General features: G+C 41.1%; 1 protein-coding gene across 6 annotated transcripts in view; it reads left to right on the top strand.

Annotated features, from left to right (window-relative positions):
• Mtmr2 (myotubularin related protein 2) overlaps positions 1-20,393 on the top strand; it is a 56,585-nt gene that overhangs the window by 19,688 nt on the left and 16,504 nt on the right. For all 6 annotated transcript variants that reach the window (XM_075966813.1, XM_075966812.1, XM_075966814.1 and 3 more), the window contains 7 exons: positions 3,504-3,609; positions 9,102-9,177; positions 13,324-13,418; positions 13,786-13,896; positions 16,525-16,626; positions 17,986-18,069; positions 20,243-20,392. In XM_075966813.1, coding sequence (XP_075822928.1) covers positions 3,504-3,609; positions 9,102-9,177; positions 13,324-13,418; positions 13,786-13,896; positions 16,525-16,626; positions 17,986-18,069; positions 20,243-20,392 — 724 coding nt within the window. The remainder of the gene's footprint in view (positions 1-3,503; positions 3,610-9,101; positions 9,178-13,323; positions 13,419-13,785; positions 13,897-16,524; positions 16,627-17,985; positions 18,070-20,242; position 20,393) is intronic.

Below are 20,393 nucleotides of genomic sequence, written 5' to 3'. Positions count from 1 at the left end.
AATCTTTTTTCTTTGTGTCCTGCTTGTCCAGTTTGTACAGTGTATTGTCATCAGTCAAGGCAAGGGCAGTTTCTTGCCCAAATGGCTAACTTTGACACAACGGAAGTGAATTCCACATGGAGATTCTTTGGTGCCCACCATCCTTTTATGAAGTAGATTGGTGCTGCCAGGAGCAGATGTGTCTCACTGTCATGAAAAGCAGGGTATATACTTCAGTAAAGATGGAAGAGCTTGGTCACCTGACCTGGCTCTCAGCCAAGATGGTGGCGAAGTCACCTGACCCCAGTCAAAATTGCAGCAGCCACGTGTTGTATGAAAAAGCCATAATTTTTGAGCTGTAAGGATTTTAAGCCTAATAAGAGGGACCTAAAGGTGTGATCTACCCTGTCACTGAGCCACAATGCCACACCACAAGCTGCAGAGGGGAGCAAAAGGCTGGAACTGAAAAAACTGCACCATGCCACGGCTTGAATTTAAAAAAAGTCGGGGAACATTGATGGTTGCTATTCACAGCCGAAATCATGAAAACCCGCGAAACAGCAGCACCTCAAGGCCTATAATGGGAACATCTCACCGTATAGGTGGGGTGCAAATCAGCACGAACACCCAGGACCCATGAGCTGGCCGACCCCTAGCTCCAGGTGGGGTGTTATGGCCTGGCTGGATCTGGTTGGTTGAGGTGACTCAGAAACCAGAGAGACCAGAGGCCACTCCGAGTGGCGTTTTACGACAAGGGAAGAAGAAGAAAAGAGAAGAAATGGAAAAAAAAGATGAAGAATCTGAGGAACCCTGGGTCCTCAGTTGGATGCACCGCATGGGGAGTGTACAGTGCTAGTGCGGGTTGACTGGCCCTGGGTCAGTCCAAACATGATTCCAGTTAAGGGAAGCAACCGTAGCAGAACAGGGGAGACTCACCGCTTGAAGCCAGGAAGCGGGTGGTGGGAGTTGAAAAAAACCGTGGTTCAGGGTCCTGACCCTGGGAGAGGAGTTCTGGGCAGGAGCGCCTATCCGAGTCACACGGCACCAAATGTTATAAAGTTTTGCTGTGGGTCCTGGCAGCTTGCGTCAGGTCCACAAACCAAGGTGGCTGGTCCCCTGGGCGTCCCCAGCAGCTAGCCATGTGGGCGATGGGTAGGCAAGAGGCAGACAGATAGGCACACCATGCAGATGGGTTTGCTGTAAGCTGCCGGGGTCCCAAGCAGGGACGGTGCCCAGGACCACGCAGACGGTCTCCATGTGACTGCCAACGGTGGGCGAGAGAGATGGATAAACATACTATACAAAATAAAGTTAGACATTTATTAGATGGGTTATGGAGAGGAAGGAAAAAAGGGGAAAGAGAGAGAGAGAGAGAGAAAGGAAGAGAAAGAGGAGAGAGAGAGAAGAGGACAGAGAGAGAAAGAGAAGGGGGGAGCCGGAAAAGGAACAGAGAGAAGCCAAGATGGCGAGGGAGGGATGCCACCATGGGCTAAATAGTGAGACTAATTTAAAAGTGTGTTTGTGTGTGTACTTATGTGTGCACGTATGTATATTTTAAATCTGCATTTTAAGCTTTAATGCACTGTCTTTTCATTTTTTACTTTTTTTAGACTATTTTGTGCTGCTTTAGATTTTGTAGAAATAAAAATAAGAACATAATTTTTATCCTTGAGGACTGAGTTACATATCTGAGACTAATAAATAATAAGATAATAAAATAATAAAAATAGAATGTGATCAAGTATCAGAAATTGTATAAGAATTTAAGAAAGTAATGTAACTGTTGAGTGTGATTACTTCCATAGTCATTCAGGACAGGCTCAGTGAGAGTCTGGAGTCAAATGTGCAAAGGGTCCCGGGCTTGTCTACACCTCCAGCTTTGCCGAACCACACATGGTTCCTTGGATGTTCTTTGTTCTTTGATGTTGCCATACCTTTGTAGCAGTTTTTTTACTCATGAAAATTTATTGGATGACTCCTTATTTTTAAATGTTCAGTTTTTTAAACTTATAATACTGTGTTATTCCCATAAAATAGTATTAAATGATACATTGTGTAAAAATGGAGTAAAACACAATGTATGTTACAGATCCCCCTCACACTCAAAAATTCTAAGGCCCTCCTACACTTCTTTGTGGATGTAAAGACTCCTCAAACAGCATGTGAATACATTTTTAAAAAAGAAAATAATTGGGAAAAAATTTAATAGCACTGTACTAACCAGCCTTAAAACCAGGGCTGACTCTAAATTGAATGCTGACTTTTATAAGTAGATTATCAATAATGCTTTGTGGTCTTAGAGCATGCTCACGAATCAGCACCTGAAACACAAAACCGTCTGTAATTACCACTTTAGTTTGTTTACTGAACCATCTGGTTTATATCCATGGCAACATAACTTTTCAGTAAAAACTATGTGGCTGGGTTTTTTTCTCCACCCAAAACCTACTCACTAATGTAAAATATTAATCAACCCGCTAGTGAGACACTAACAAGAGAAATTCACAAAAATAATCTTTAAGTCTTAGCTATTTTGTTGCATCAACATAGACTGTTTGGAGTGCCAGTCAGATATCATGCCTATGTACTGTGGACAGAAATTCCTTGCAGTGTTTTTTGTTTGTCTTTTTTAGTGGCCTGGCAGTTTGCTCTTTCAGGATTCAGCTCAAATGCCCTTCTATGTTCCTAGGCCCTGGGGTGGGGGTGGGCTGCTGCAGGAAGACTAGGTTCCCTGCCTGGTAAAGGCATTGACTACTTGCACCTAAACTGAAGTATTTTTACAAAGGGCTGGAGTACAGCTCAGTGGAAATACAGCCTGGAATGCGCACGGTCTGGTCCAGCCCTTGTGTTGTGTAAAAGGCTCCCATCATGTGCCATTGCCTACGTTCTCCCTGAATTTTCTGATGTGTGTGGAGGAGGGAGCTCTTATCACGTGGCCTGTTTATTCATTTGCATGTTTTATCACAAGCTTGTGAGCCACATGTACATGGGGACTATGCCAAATTTGCCTTTGACTTGCTGTGCCTGATGTAATGGTTTTGCATATTGGAATGGTCTTTAATTTTTTTTTACATTTATTTATTTTGTGTGTATTTGTGTTTCTTTGGATACTCATGTGCATTATATTATATTAAAGAACAACTTGTGGGGAGTTGGGATCGAACTTACATTGTCAGGCTCTGAGGCAAGCACCTTAACTTGTTAAGCCATCTCACTTACCCCCTCCCCCATGGGTAAATAACTGGATGGAATTCAGAGTACTAGGAAAAGTACTAGGAAAGTCTGTCCAGACTTGAGTGTCAAGCATACTTAACTCTTAAAGAACAGTCTGTAATTTTTCTGTCTTTAGGAACCATGGAAGAGACAACCCAGGACCCACTTACAATGCAGTTTGCGTTAAATATTGGAGTTATAAATGCTTCCAGAGCAGGTTGCAGTAAATATTAGAGTTATAAAGCAAACATCTAAAATTGGTCAACATAGCCCCATTTTCCAAACATACCGTGTGTTTTTATATTTTGTAGTGCTTCTACTTCTCATTCAGAGAACTCGGTGCATACGAAGTCAGCTTCTGCTATATCTTCAGATTCCATTTCAACTTCTGCAGACAACTTTTCTCCTGATTTGAGGGTATGTATGCTGCATGAACATACTGAGGATATCAGGATATTCATACTATTCAGTGCCTGGCCAGCACTATCAGTAGAACCTTTAGTAATTATGTAGTTACCTAATAACAGAGAATTTTCAAAGACCTCAGTCTTTACAAGTTATTCCAGACCAGACTGGCAAGTTTGAATGCTTACTTACTATTTTAAAAAATTTATGTTTCTTTCCATAAGTTAATACTTTTAAATATTTTGTTTAAATTTTTTTGTGGTATTCTTTTCTTGATAGCTTCCATATTAAGAAGGAGTAATAGCTATCATGCACTGAGAACTTACCATAAGCCACCAGTTGCTCTAAGTGCTGAACTTATATCATCTCTTGTAATACTTGTGATGTTCTCTCATGTCTCCATAGTACCTCAGATTAAGTAATTTGTCTAGGAACGCATAGCTAATATCATAGCTCATCAGTTGTATTGCCAGTTGCATTAGTCAACGTTCTCTAAAGGAACAGAACTGATAGAATGAAAAATATATGTGTAAATGAGATTTATTAGAGTGTCTTGCAGGTATGATGTGAGTAGTCCAATGAAGGCTGTCTACTGATGGAAAGACCAGAAAACTAGTAGTTTGTTTGTAATGTGAGACAGTGGTCTTGTACACTGTAAAGATTTGTCACTTTTTTTTGGTTTAATAAAATGCTGATTAGTCAGTAGATAGGCAGGAAGGATAGGTGGGGCGACCAGAATAGGAGAATTCTGGGAAGAGGAAAGGCTCAGTCTGTAGTCATCACCCAGACGTAGAGGAAACAAGATGAGAAAGAATGCTTCACTGATAAAAGGTACTGACACACGTGACTAACACAAACAAGAACTATGGGTTAATTTAACATGGAAGAGTTAGTTAATAAGAAGCCTGAGCTAATGGGTCAACCAGTTTATAATTAATGTAGGCTTCTATGCGTTTCTTTATGACTTAACTGCTGCAGGACCGGGTGTGACAGAAACCTCTTATCAACATGTGCAGTCCCAGTCTGGTTCTGGAATCCCAGAGAATTTATAGAGAGCTCCTGGTCTTTAGTTAGGCTCTAGAAGTAGATTCTAACAACAGTGAAAGAATGCCTCAGCAACAGAATAGATGAACTTTACCAGCAAGAGTGAGGACAAGCAGGCAAAACACAAAAATGTCCTTCTTCTATGTCTTTTAAATGGCTGCCACCAGAAGGTGTGACTTAGATATAATGCTGATCTTCTCACTTCGAATGATCTAATCAATAAAATCGTTCATGGGAGTGCCCAGCTGCTTGGGTTTTAACTGATTCCAGATATAGTCAAGTTGACACCAAGATTAGCCACCACATCGCTGTTTTGTCCTGTTGAGTCCAATTCTATAGTTTAGTTACTTAAGCACTAGTGTGATGCTCTCTGGCAGCAGAGAGGAACAGTTTCTATGAGCTGAACCCTGTACAGCCGTACAAAGGCATATTTATTGATTATTACACTAAAGTTGTTATTTGGGTAAAACAAGTTCCTCATACTAAAGCCCTGATCTCATCTGTGTGTTTCATGAAGGAAATATCACACCTTAGTTTTTATTGTGTATTGTGTGCAGTACCCAATAGTGCAAGATGCTCCAGGTATGCCAGGATTGTCCTGACTGAAGTGGCACCACAATAGCTGCTTTAGCTTTTTTTCTATATAAACTGATTCGCCCATTAGCTCAGGCTTTGTATTAGCTCTTGTAACTTATATTAGCCCATTATTTAGTACATGTTAGCCACATGGCTCAGTAGCTTTTTCAGTGGGGCAGGTCACATCCTGCTTCTTCGGTGTCTGGACAGGAATCTGCTTTAGCTTCTTCAAAAGAGCAGCTTAATAGATAACAAAAAACAATCACTATTTCCACAGTGATTTTTTAAGTACTTCCAGAAAACAGTTCCATTTTAAAGTTTAACCATAGTGAATTTACTAATTTTTCCTCATGGTGGAGAATATAAATGTCTTCAGCAGGGAAGTTCTTTGCTGTTGAATATTTATTGAGAATACTATCTTTTTCATGTAAATAAATACATGAAGATAGTTTAGGAGTATCTATAAAGGTTCTAAAATATTTGTCATTATTTTTGTGAAACTTCATGAAACATTCGATTAGAGGCATTTCTCCAGCTCCAAGGGTTGTCTTCAAGGTCTGTGAGTGCCTTGCTAATGACAGTGGCTTCCTGCTCTGTTGACTGGAGGGAATGGTGCAGGCTTGGTGCTAAGTGGTGTGCTGTTGTTGTTCTTACTAACACTGATAGATATGTGCTTTGTAGCTATTTTTGTCTGTTGTTGGATTAATAAATTACTTTAAAAAGTACTTAAAAAAGTAAAATAGGGCAGAAGCTTGATTTTGAACTGTTTTGATCCACTTGTCAGATCTTACTAATTAAAAACAGAATTGGTTGGAAATATAATCTTTTCAGTTAAAAATAAAATTTGCCTCTATTGTCACCATCTTTACATAAAGCAGTGGTTCTCTACTACTGGGACAATACTCTCAAAGATATTTATGATTCTTAACAGTAGCAAAATTTCAGTTATGAAGTAACAACAAACTAATGTTCTGGTTGGGGTCACCACAACATGAGGAATTGTATTAAAGGGTTTCTGCATTAGGAAGGCTGAGAACCACTTGGCGGATAGACTTCTTTCATTTTCTTAGGATTCTATATATACCTTAAGTAATAAGTGGTTGGCTCAAGCTTGGGCATAATGAGGATCAGAGTGTTCATTTGTATGTAAAATATTTGTTAGTCTTATTAGGTCAACTTAATTTTAGATCAGTTTAGAGTTGAAGAAAAACTGCACACTGCTATCCCTCATAGGTCGCATATGGTTTCTCGTGTTGTTAATGTCTTAAGTTATTAGTATGGTGTGTGTCGCATATAGTGGACCAATACTTATTCTGGTTACTAAGGTAGCCTTTGATTCAGATCGCCTTAGTTTAACCCAGTGTCCTCTCTTACCCAGATCATTTGACCTTTGTGTTTCTCAGGCATCCCAACACTGTCCAAGTTCAAAGACTTTGTTTGCAAAAGTGACCAGATGTTCTCTAGAATACATACCATTTTAATTATTGTTAAACTGGGGTTCCAGGTCTTGGAAAGGCCTCAGAGATGAAGTGCTGTCTCCTCAGCCTTGACAGGGTTCTGTCCTGTCACCTCATTCACCACCACCATGTGCACCGTACTGATTGAGGTGCTGAGTTTATTCCGTTATAGTACTGTCTCCTTATACCTAGTCTTCGGAAAGAAGTTGTTGCATACAACCCTGTAAAGTTTCTTTTGCAGCCTAACAAGTGGCTCAACAAATCTCCCCACTGACGCAATAATCCAAATCAGACCAAATCAAACTGAATAAGAAAAATCCCAGGTTTAATGGATGCCAGTGCTTCCAGTGGCCCTCAGGCCCCCCCGGGGAGGAAGACTTGGAAACCATGGAGAGGGGAAAGGAGAACCAGATGACCAAGTGTTGGTTCTCTGAGAGGCAGTTTAAATAGCCTGTGGAAGTGGTCTTGACCCTCTCTGGGGAGGAGGGGGGTCACCATTTGGCAGGTTTTTTTCAAAGGTAGAGTCTGGACTGCAGCAACTCCCAGGGGAGGTGGGCTTGGTGTGGAGCTTCCAACTACACATGCCAGACTCCTTGGATAAAGGGGTATCGGGGCTTGGGTAACACTTTCAACCAAATATCGCAGACTTTTTGGATAAGGATGTTAGGGGCTGAGGTGATGCTTCCAACCAAACAAGCCCATCATTGAGACCTGACCCAGGGCAAAACATCTATGTAGAGCTTTTGGTATTATTTATGGGAGATGCATTTCTCTGCCCTCCTTTTTTGAGTTAGTTACCTAGTCATTTACTTCATTATGGGTCTTAATATTAGTGTACACCTTACAGTGACCAGTGCTCTCACTGTGGAAACTGCCACTGGGAAGATATTTTGGTAAGGTCCCACACCCTTGGTGATGTTTGAAAGTTTACTTTTTGCGTTGTGAGGTGCTCTTCTATACTGTGCCCTGGTTGTAGCACCATAATCTAATTTTTCAGAGGCTCCTGATTTCTTTTTATCTTTGATTTATTCTTTGCTATGTAAACAACGGATCTTGGTTATATCTGCTCTTAACTACCTGCTGCAATTGCCCCTACCACCTAGTCAGCTGTCCCCCTCACTTCCTGTTCCCTCCTCTACCTTCCCCTCACTCGCTCTGGTGGCTTCTTCTTACACCGGTACCCATAGCTGCAGTGTGTTTACCAGTGTAATGGCCACCACATATCCAAAAACGCTCTCCAGAGTTTTCCTTTCCATCCTTTGGCTCTTGCATTGTTTCTGCCCCTTCTTCTGAGGTGTTCCCTGAGTGCTCTCTCCCCCACCCTATGTGTGTCTGTGGGGGACTGGGGGATGCATGACTGGCAGAGTGGGGATACAGATGCCTATTTAGGGCCAAGCACTCAATAGTCACTTATTCTCAGCATTCATTACTGACCACTGTAGAAAATAGCATCTCTGGCCAAGAGGGCGGCAGTGGCACTCATGTACAGCAAATATTTAGGGGTCATCTGACACGACAGTATGGCCATGATTCTGTGTCTGTTTCTTGGGAAAGTAGAGCATATTTCTCTGGATCAGGATTTAATTTAATACTTTTTTTCTAATAAGTTGGGAAGAAAAGGGTTTATTTAGCTTACACTTCCACGTTGCTCTTAATTGTTGAGGAAATCAGGACAGAAACTCAGACATGGCAGGAACCTGGAGGCAGGAGCTGATGAAGAGGTCATGGAGTGGTGCTACTTCCTGGCTTGCTCCCCTGGCTTTCTCAGCTTGCTTTCTGAGCACCACCAGCCCACAGTGGGCTGGACCCGCCCCCATTGATCACTAATTTGAGAAAACACCTTACAGCTGGATTTCATGGAGGCATTTTTTCAACCAAGGCTCCTTCCTCTCTAGTGACACAATACCAACCAGCACGGGCTATTTATCAGTATGACTTAAAAATTCTGTAAATAATAAATGTACACAAGGATCTGACTTTGTCCATTGTAAATGCACTCTGCACCCTTGGCATGATTCATTTGGAAGGGGAGTGGGCTTTGGACTTCCCTACCGTTTTTATGGAACCTAGACTGTTGTTTTAGCTTTGTGACTTTGAATAAGTTAACTGCCTTTTGGACCTATATTTCCTCACCTATGAAATGGGGATACAAAACTTGCTTTATTTTTATGGTGTTTTTAGGATTTATTGTGAAAATAAGCAGTTTTTGATATGAATGCAAGATCTTATGATTCTTAGGCAATCAGGAAATACTTTTAGAAAAATAACAGATTCATATTGTATGTGGCATCATTACAGTTTTTATAATTTGATTTAAAGTAGCGTAATAAGATTATAACTTCAAATAAAAGCAAACAGTCTTAATGAAATTTGAATGAAAATAGCCTTTGAATAAAAACTGTTTCCTTCTTGCACACCCCCGTCTAGGTCCTGAGGGAGTCAAACAAATTAGCAGAAATGGAGGAACCAAGCCTGCTTCCAGGAGAAAACATTAAGGACATGGGTCTGTAATGGTATTTTTAAATTGTCTCTTTTGACTGTGCACAGCTGCTCACTCCCCTGTAGCTCCCAGACTGTGTGCTGCAAATCCAGATCAAAGTTGTTGGGAGTGTTCCTGTCTGACTATTCGGAAATAGGCAAATTTATGTTATTCTTTTTAGATTGTTGCTAAATTCTGTGAAGAAAAGTTTAGTTATTTTGAATTACTCCATTCAGATACTGGGTTGTCTAGCTAAACACATTGAACAAGCAATTTTTATTAAAGTGCAGCCTCTCATTTGCTACTTTTTATAATTTCCTTCCTTGGATAAACTCAGGTTAATTTTTGAATGAAGTCTTTCATGTCCATTGCAGAACAGGCGTTGTGTTTGGAAATGGTCTGCTGCCCAGTGCACTGCTCATAATTTAGATTCTACAGTGGGAATGAGCGGAAAAACTGTACTTTTGTGCTCTTGTTTTGTTAATGCTAGCTCACAAAAATACTCCTAGATTTTGAAGAGTAGAACATTAGGAGGGTGAAGAAAGGACTCTCTTTTCTAAAGTAAGCACCGTCTCTCATATATGATCAGTCATACTCTTTTTTCCCTGAGTGTCACTTCTAGTGTAAAACAGGCATGCCAGAGCTAGGACGTGCCCTCAGAGGGACTGGTGGTAACTGCCAGCTTTGCTTCTTAGCATTGCCTGCCCTTAGGATTTTGACACTAACTTCCTCCATCTTTGGTCCTCTCAGCCATGTCTATGACTAAGCTTGATCTGGTGATCTACTATTGAGTTTACGTATATCTCATGGGATGCTAAGTAATGAGAGGAGTAATCATAGTGATTCTTAGAATAATATTGTGGGAAAGACATTAGCTGCCTCAGCACAGGGGCCTTCCTAGCTAATAAAACCACAGCTCACCCAGTTGAGCCCAGTGCTGCTACTACTTCCACTAAAGTGTGTGGTCTTAACAAGAAAATCTTTTACATGCCCTGGGACTTCATCCACTATGGATTTCCTTCTTTTCAGTTGGTTATATTCACTTAGTAGATTTACCCACATATATGGGTTAATGACTACAAAAATATGTGTTCCAACCTGAGCCACCACCCTTCTTTAAGTGAACAAGTGCCTCTGCTTCTGTCTGAACCAGGCTCAGCTGTCCCGGGCATCCCTCCCTATTCCAAATGTTAGCCTCAGCCTCATTTTTTATCTCACCCTCGGGGACTGCTGTCTCTGCTTCTGCTCTTTTCCCTGAATTGTCCTCTTGGTTACCACACGTAGAGTTAGAGTGTACAGAAGCAGGTCCCTGAGACCGAGTTGACGTGGAGTAGTGGATAATGATAAAGAAGTCTGGGCGTGAGTCATTAGCACATGATGTCTGCTGAAAAGAGGGAGGGGTTGATGGAGTTGAAAGCTACGTGCAGAGAGCTTTGATGAGCACTGACACATGGTTCCATGAGAGGAGAGCTGGGCAGAAGTATGGTGTAGAACACCCTGGGGAGCCTTCACTTGAGTATGCTCTGTGCTTTGTGCAAGGCTGGCTGCCAGGGTCTCCTGCTGCATGAGTGCTGCTTTGTTAACTCCCACCCCATCCCTCTGCTTGCCACTGCAAAGACTCTTGTGTCTGCATGTCTGTACTGCTTGAGTGCTTCTCTGACCCTGGGGCTCAGTGGACTTGTCCTTCTCAGCATTACTTCTTGGATTATGTTTGTTTGTTTGTTTTTAAACATGGTCTTTCTACATGGCTGTCCTAGGGGAATTCACTATGTAGACTAGGCTAGCCTCAAATTCATGGAGATCTGCCTGCCTTTGCCTCCTTAGTGCTAGCATTAAAGACTTATGCCACCATGCCTTGCTTTTTTCTGTGTGATTTAAACAGGCTCATTACCCTCTTCGTGCTGGATCTTTTAAAGTATCTATTAGGAAGTCTTCCCTTGGTCTCTAACTAAGATAAGGAGATCCAGGGTACCTCAGGACCAGTTGGCAGCATCATTGTTGCCAAATTTAAAGAATACCTAACATAACATAAAAATGTTTAGAATCATCTTCACACAGTTATTCAAAGCATAAATTTACTTTAAAAAAAGTCAGAAGGTTGACAAATGTGCATGTCTTCATATTAAAACACCTTGGATTTTACATTGACTTAATATAAATCTTTGGTCTCGGTGCTTTCTTTAGTAAAATTGAGGACTGGTGAGGGGGCTCAGTGGGTAAAGATCCTTGCAGCAAAAACTGACAACATGACTTCAGTCCTTGCCAACCACATGGTAGAAGGAGAGTTCATACTTCTGCAGCCTGTTCTCTGACCTCTACATACATGCTGTGGCCACGGCATAAACACATCCACATACACATACAAATAAATGCAATAAAAAGTAAAAATGGTAGTAGAAGCATTAAGTGAATACTGTAGGGATTAATAGTCTCAGAGTATTATGGTCTGGTATTCCCACGCTTCAGTTATTTAGCCTTTAATGTAGGGGTCAGACGCTGAGCAACAGTGCTGTTTCTGGGTCAGCTTTGTGAAGAGGCATCCTGACAAGTCAGAACTGGATCCAAACCAGAGTGCTTCTACCCTTTAAGTTCTGTGGACCATCGCTGGCTGGTTCTGCCCTTTACTCTGTTCAGGGTGCTAGTCAGAGTCTCCTTCCTCCCTGGTGTGAACCTGCTAAAACTATCTCTCAGTACCTGTAGTGAGAGAGCATGTAGAACAGTGTAGACTGGTGTTGGCAATGTGGCATTGCTGTAGACCTCTGTGTTTGCATAGTCCTAACAACTTTGGGAACACACACATGCATCTTCTCTCCTTATCACAAGAAGGGCGTCAGTGGTGACTGTAGGAGAAGAATTCTGACTGCTTTTCCTGCGTAGGAAACGGGCTCTGATGGCATCCAGAACCATTTCATTGGCACCAATAAACCTTTTTTAGGTTACAAAAATCTATCTTTATATAGTGGTGGGTTTATATGATTTTAAAAGTTTCCCTATAATGAAACATGCATTGGAAATTGATTAAGAAAATGTAGCTGACACTTCTGGTGGAGCTGATTAGAAGTTTAGAGACAGTTGCTGAAAGACTGATCTCATTTCAGATCCCATGTAAAGTGGTCAGCCTCTCAAATGGACTAATATGGAGCAAGTCAGGAAGCTTCAGTGTCTTACAGATTGTGTATGTCCATGTTGCCCCCAGAGCACCCTGGGGAGGCTTGTAGAAGGTTTTGGTTCTGCAGAATTGTCCTGCATTTTCTTGGGGGGATAGTCTGATGTTTTGCTCTAATAGTGGCATGAAGAGAATCTTTAATATTTCAAGATTAAAAGAAAATCCCTGTACTGGGCATTATAAAGTCTGCCATGGTGAATGTCTTTTGAGCTAGTGGTTGCGCTTACCATGTTTAATCATGTGGTACCTGTTTTTAGAACTATAATGTCATAGAGCACTATCATTTAGCATGTAATAAACATTTATTATGTTTATTTCTAAAATTTGATGTCAGTTACTTGGTCAGGAATATACTATTTTCTTTTTAAAATATTTTATTCCAAATTGCCTGGAGAGCTGACTCGGTGGCTGTGAGCACTTGCGGCTCTGGTGGAAGACTGGATTTGATTCCCAGTACCGCCCGGGCTTCCGTCTGGCACTCACACAGTGCTCTTGCAACACATAAAAATAACATGCAAAGAAATGTTCCTCTGCCGCAGTCTTTTAATGCCCCAGGCGTGTAGTCAGCTCAGAACTTTCTCGTGTGTATATTGTGGTCATTGTTTTTAAGAGAATTAGTGCAGACTGAACTCTGGCTCAGAAGACAAAGTGGTAGGTGCAGGTGGGAAGCTGGGAGGTGAGTGTTGTCTCTGTGTTCATACATTGACAGTCTTCCTGCCACTCCAGCCTGTGGCTTGCTTTATTCAGTAGATACAGCAAGCAATCTTTGCTCCTACTTTTGCTGTGTCAGGAGAGGCCCCTTCTGCCTTTCTGTTTATTCTACAATTCTTAGATTAAGGCAAAGCTGGAAGCATGGATTAGGCTTCAGGAGGTTTTTTAAATTATTCATTGTGTGATTTATTTTGTCATAATTAGATAAGCATTAAAATTGATTTTATAAAATGTGCAAGCTGTTTTTAATAGCACCTGGCATCAAGTAAACTATGGCTATTTTGTCTTTTCAGCCAAAGATGTGACTTACATATGTCCCTTCACTGGTGCCGTACGAGGAACGCTGACTGTCACAAATTACAGATTATATTTTAAGAGCATGGAACGGGTGAGGCTTCCTGGGGTTGGCTTTTGCCTGTACATTTGCATGGTATTTGGGGTGAGTTTGCTCAGTTGTGATTTAATTTTTATTATTGAGACAAAGTCTTAACTATGTAATCATAGCTATCCTCTGTAGACCAGGCTGTCTTGAAAGATCTGCCTCCTCAGTCTACAAGTGCTGGGACTAAAGGTGTGCCCTCCATGCCCAGTTCATTTGTGGGTGATTCTTGATTCACAAATTTCTGGTTAAGATTTTGAACATTTTTGGGGCGATGAGTGTTGGAGATTGATTGAACCCAGTGTCCTGTTCTGTTCCTGTTATTCAAGCACTTTACAGTTTTTTAGAAGTTGTGTGTTTTCTTTTCATCTTGTAGGACCCCCCTTTTGTTCTAGATGCTTCTCTTGGAGTGATAAGTAGAGTAGAAAAAATTGGTGGTGCATCTAGCCGAGGTGAAAACTCTTATGGCCTGGAGACTGTGTGCAAGGTAAATGCTACAGTTACTGGTGTGGTTGTATTTGCTTTGTAAAACTATTAAACAGAACCTATACTTGGAAACTGGTATGAGTAGACTTCATACTGGAAATTATTTCATAGTAGCAAATGCTGTTTGCTAGTCATGAACATGGCACTTAATACCAGGATCTAATCATCACCAGTGCCCACCTCATTCATTCATTCATTTTGGTTTTTGCTTTGCTTTGTTTTCCTGAGACAGGGAAAAACAAACATATCTCTGTATAGCCTCAACTGTCCTGGAACTTGCTCTTTAGACCAGGCTGGCCTCAAACTCGGAGATCTGCCTGCCAGGCGTGCACCAGCACTACCTGGCTTGTCCAGATCCCAGTTTCAGACCACATCACTTATGTCTTGTTCTCTCGGTGCCCTAAGTAAGAGAAACAGTGTGTGTATCGTCCAGAACGCTTGTGTATGTTCATCTTAGAAGTTTGCTGAATCTGATGTTAAAATTAGTGACTCAGTGACTGGCATTTTCTTCCTGGTGTCAGAAGAGCTCCAGGAGTGGACTGCTGTCGTCTCTTTGCACAGTACGTTGTTCTTGTCATTTCTCTTCAGCAGTAAAGGTACATAAAGTGAGACCGTGTGAAAGAGGCTGACTTGGAGATCTTAGCGTTTTAGAAATGTTTTTCTGTGGGCCTATAACATTACAGTTGGGTCTCTGCTGGAGAGAGGATATCCTTTACTAGAGAGTTTACTGGAAGACATAAGTTCTCAACTTCAGTGTACACATGTATTTTCACAGAATGGTTTGGCTCAGATTTGCAGTAAGCTATTTTATTTGTATTGAAAGCACACTGTGTAGTGTCTCTTCATGGTATTTCATAATTATTTGGTGTGTGCTGTGCCAGGAACAGATGGGCACTCTTGTGTCTTTCTGATGTCAGAATTGTTGAAAAGCAGCAAATTCACATTTTCAGATTTTGACATCAGTGTGCCTTACAGTCCTAACTACCCTTGTAGCCTAGCCAGTCTTAATTGTGGAAATGAACTCTCAGGTCACACAGTAAATGTTTCTATATATTGTTTGGCATATATGTGGGTTACAGAATGAACACACGCTAAAGAGGCTGTGGTGGAATTCAGGAGGTTTCAGAAGTAGACAGAGAGTCTGTGTCCATAAGGAGACCAGTGCTGGAGGGAACAAGCTGCCACTGGGATGGAGGCCAGCCAGGGCAGGAAATGGGTCTGAAGCAAGGAATGCGCAGTTAGATTCAGATGGGAGAGCACACAGGCAGTTAGGAATTTGAGTAGGTTAGCCCAGCCAGAGCTCCAGGAACAGTTGGGGACTTCTCAGTTCTTGTCACACCAGGTTTCAGGTGATGTGGAAGCCATGGGGTCCAAGTGAGGGAACTGTATCTTTTTCATAGTCTGCTGTGTCTGCTAAGTTCTTGGCCTTGGTTTCCCTAATAGGATGTTAATATACCCTTATATAGTATGCCCTTACAGCCTCGATCCACCCCGGTAAACTTACAGGGTAGCTCTCTTTTTCTAAGGAGTAAATCTTCTGTCAGTCTGTATTGGGTGGCTGCTGTTTCTGAGTCCTCTTGGGGGTTGCAGTCACCTTCCTCTTAATGGAGTCTGAAATTGTTTGTAAAATGGAGTCTTTAGGGAAAAGCTCAGGATTAAAAACAAACAAAACTATTTTATTATTAATATATTACTATCCCATATTGTATAATTGTATATTGTATAATATGGGATAGCATGGAATAGGACACAACCTGATCTCAATGGTAATGAGACTGTAACATAGTAAATTCAACTTCTGCCTAGGTTAAAATACTTAAATAAAAATGAATACTTCTTGGGGGCTGGAGAGATGGCTCAGAGGTTAAGAGCACTGGCTGCTCTTACAGAGGTCCTGAGTTCAATTCCCAGCAACCACATGGTGGCTCACAACCATCTGTAATGAGATCTGGCACCATCTCCTAGTGAGTATATATATAATAAATACATTTAAAAAAAAGAATACTTGTGAATCATTTTACATCTCAAGATTTTTCATAAATGCTATGAGAGCGTAACCTAGACTACGAGTGCCATCCTGCTGAGCCTGGGATAGCTGAGCACATGAAGGAAGAGCCCCTGCCATCCAAGTGTAGAGCTGGCTATTAAGAATGTCCCTGAAGTGGAAGGAGTAGTTCAGGCAGTTTGGTCCTGTCTGCCTAGCAGAGGAGACATAAAGTGAGCCCTGGGAAACAGTAACAAATAAGAAAATGGTCTCCACACGTGATGGAAATGTAATAAGAGCTGATAGTGGTTTTTATTTTTAAACTCAGGTTCTGGGAATTGAACTGAGGTGCTTGTGGGGCAAACATCTTATCTACTGAGCCATCTCTCTCACCTAGGACAGGACAGATGTTGGTAGTGTGTACTCATCAGAACTCACACCATTTACTTCCCCTTTGGCCCTGTCTAGCCTAGGAGCACAGGTCTAGACTCTGCCATGTAGTCGAGTACTTTGTGTTTCTTGTCTTCTCGGTGAACCAATGCATCCTATATGTAGAGCTTCTCCTTTACCCAACATTTCCAAGTAATCTTATTTGCTTATTAAAAAGGAACACAGTGATTTAACTGGATACTGTATCTTTTCTAGGATATCAGGAATTTACGATTTGCTCATAAACCAGAGGGGCGAACAAGAAGATCCATATTTGAGAATCTAATGAAATATGCATTTCCTGTATCTAATGGCTTGGTAATTGTTTTTTGTGATCTGTATTGTAATTATTAATGTGAACAAACTCAACTAGGTTGTCCATTTCCTCCCCTTTGTGTTCCTGCTTTGGCACTTAGCCACTCTATTTCAATAACAACATCCTATAATTATGTTGATTTGAGGGGAGGGGAAAACTGGAGATTAAACCCAGGGCTTTGCACATGCTAAGCAAGTGTGATACCACAGAGTGGTTTTGTTTATTTATGTCTTTATTTGAGACAGGTTGTGAAGTTGCACAGGCTGGGTACTCCTGCCTCAAGTCCAGGAGGCCTAGGTTATAGCCTGTGCCACCATCTCAGCTGTCTTGTTAGGGTTTCTGTTGCTGTCAAGAGACTCCATGACTGCACAACTCTTATAAAGGAAAACATTTCATTGTGGTAGCTTACAGTTTTAGATGTTCAGTCCATTATCGTTTTAGCAGGAAGCAAAACAGCATGCAAGCAGACATGCTCTTAGAGAAGGAGCTAAAAGTTCTTACCTCTTTACTCACAGGCTACAGGAAGTGGTCTGTGGAGCTGGGTGTGACTTGAGCATATATGAGACCTCAAGGACCGCCTCTGCAGTGACACACTTCCTCCAACAAGGCCACACCTCCTAATAGTGCCACTTCCTTTGGAGCCCATTTTCTTTCAAACCAGCACATCAGCTTATATAATATTTTTTTTTAGGATGTTTCTGTGATTAAAAACTTTATGTAGTCTTCATTAGGGTTTGAAGCTAATGAATTTGGGGCAGGTGTAGTCCAACAGTATTGTGACAGTGCTAGGTTCCCTCATCTGCGTGAGAGAATTTCACCTCATGGCCGCCTTCTCATATGAGAGCCAGGACTCTGTGATTCCAGTATTGGGGTTAATAACTAGATTTCTCACTTTAGTTGCAATTTATTTCTTAAACACCATAGTTTTTTCTAGTTACATATTTAAAGTGCTTGCATGCTAAAGTGTGAAAAAGTTCCTTAGTGTATTAGAACATAGAGTCACTCAGCTGCTGCTGCCTGCTGTTGGACCAGTCATTTCTGTTGGACAGTGCGTTGTTTGAGATGTTGTTTATTACTTAGAATTAAACCTACAAAAACTACCAAGATATTTAAAGGAAATAGATCAGCATTTAGTAAATTTCATGAGCGGGTCTTTCAGCATTTCTGTACTTTTTAAAGCATATAAAAATATTTAGTATTGTAAACAAATTTAATCATAACACTCCAACTATTTAAAAAGGGGCAATGTTAAATACTCTTGCAGATAAGTAAATAAAACAAATAATTATAACCTTTTAAGGACATATTTCTGATTACTTTTTTAAATGTCTCTTTAAAGCTGTTAACTGTTTATTTTGTAGCCTCTTTTTGCTTTTGAGTATAAAGAAGTATTTCCTGAAAATGGGTGGAAACTGTATGACCCCCTTCTAGAGTATAGAAGGCAGGTACGTGCTTTTGTATTCCAGCTTTTGTGTTCTATATTATTTTCATTACAAGCAGTAGGTCGAAGTAAGATGTTCTTTCACCGTCTCTTCCTTTTTGGTGTAAGTGAAGGCTGGCCCTGGTCTGCTTGGCTTCTTTCCCTTTCCTTTGAGTTGCTTCCCAGAATACACTAGTGATCTATGAATCTTTACTTACCTAGGAGTTTTAAGTATCACTTTGTTTAAAAAAATGTTTGCTCAGTATAAAGATGAAAATGGGATCAGTATGTAGAAAATTTAATGTTCTTATATGCCTTAATATTATTCACTCAGTTTTTTTCTTCTTAGGCATCCTATAATTTAATTATGAAAACCGTTAATTGTACTGCTTCTAATTTAGCTCTGCAAGATTCTAGGTTTTACTCTTTACAGACAATTGAGTAACACTTTCTCTTGGGCTAATGGCAGTATTGACCTACTTTGATCAGTGCCCATATATTTTAACTTCAGTGTGTGTGTGTGTGTGTGTGTGTATGTATGTGTTTGGTCAGTACTCATACATTTTAACTTCAGAGTGTGTGTATGTGTGTGTATACAAGTATGTTTGGTCAGTGTCCGCGTGCGTGCGCGCATGTGTGTGTGTGTTTGGTCAGTGTCCAAACATTTTAACTTTAGAGTGTGTGTGTGGGGGGGGAGATTGGTCAATGTCCATACATTTTAACTGTGTGTGTATGTGTGTGTGTGTGTTGTGTCTGTTCATATTTGCTTGCATGCTTGTTGTGCAATAGGGATTGGTTCATGGCCTCACATGTGCTAGGCAAATAATCTGTTACTGAGCTATATATCTCCCTTTTACATTAGATCAAAGTTTAATTTCTGTTGATAGCTTTTCAGATATTTTCTACTCATCTTTGATTCATTTAAACTTGATGAGTATTTATTAAGGCCATATGTGTCCCGTCTGTTTTTCTTTACTGGATCTGTTTCCTCTGCTTTTTGGAGCAGTCATCTGTTGTTTCTTTGGTATTGTTATTGCTTGTGCTCCAATAGGGAAGGTACTGACCAGTTTTCTCACTGCTATGTTATCAGAATGTAGCAATGCCTGACATGTCATAGACAAGTGACTGTTGGATGATTGAATGCATGAAGGCTAAGGAAGGAATTTGCTTACAGTGTGTGCTCTCTGTGTTAACTAACAAATGTTTGTATACTGGTTTTATTTACTAAACCATGTGGTACTTAAGCACATGGTGTAAAAGTACTAAATATTATCTTCATTGCACAAGTAAATTGGGGCACAGGAACATTAAGTGATCTGTCAGTGCTCAAATAGTTATTAATGTGACAGTTAGGATTTGAGTTCGCAGAATCTTATTTCAGTAGGTAAGTTAGGATTAGTCAGTCAGACTAATGAAAGATCCAATCTGTGAGTGATGCCTGTAAAGACGTTCACACAGACACAGGGTCACGCTAGAACACCAGACTCACAGAGTCTCAGAAGTAGCTGGAAGAAAGAATTACTCTTAGCTGGTGAGGTGGCATTAAGCACACAGCTTGGAGACCTGAGTTTAGTCCCCCAGATTCACATCAGGATAGAAGCAGAGAACCAGCTTCAGTCAGCTGTCCTCTGGCCTCAGTGGGTGAGCTGTTGTCCCTAACTTTACCCTTCCCTGTGCTCACTCCCCACCAATAATAGTAGCTGATTTCTTTGTATTACTGTCTTTGAAGGCAAAAGTTTGACTGGCAGGTTGTAGAGTGAAATGTGCTAACTAAATTTGCCAGTCATTGTATATATCCTGCAGAATTGGAAGTGAAATAGAAACATTTCCTGACAGGTCTAGAGGATGTGCGCCTGTGTATCTACCACAGCAGTCAGTCATCTCGTCACCACCTGAGAGGGCGCTGGTGAGAGCAGGACACTGCCTTCTTCCTGTTCTCTCTCCCTCCCCAAATATGCGTAGCACAGGCGCATGCCCTCTGATAGTATTTAATGAATCGATAGGCTACTAAACATTTTATCTGATCCCTGCCCCAAATGCAGACACCCTCCCCCCTTAAAATATGTGTCTTCCTAAAAGCCTGGCCCTGACCATTTGAGCAGTCTTAAGATGAGAACTGGAGAGAGGTGAGGTTGACTACTGTCCTGGTGTGTCTTCTATTTTAGCTGACAGTTTGTCTTGTGTTTTGTGTCATTTAGGGGATTCCAAACGAAAGCTGGAGAATAACAAAGATAAATGAACGCTATGAACTTTGTGACACATATCCTGCCCTCTTGGTTGTGCCAGCAAACATTCCTGATGAGGAGCTAAAGAGAGTGGCATCTTTCAGGTCACGGGGTCGAATCCCAG

The sequence above is a fragment of the Microtus pennsylvanicus genome, chromosome 3, assembly GCF_037038515.1.
Source record: "Microtus pennsylvanicus isolate mMicPen1 chromosome 3, mMicPen1.hap1, whole genome shotgun sequence".
NCBI lineage: Eukaryota > Metazoa > Chordata > Mammalia > Rodentia > Cricetidae > Microtus > Microtus pennsylvanicus.
Note: the sequence above shows the minus strand (reverse complement) of the source record. Positions and strands in the feature narration are given on the sequence as shown.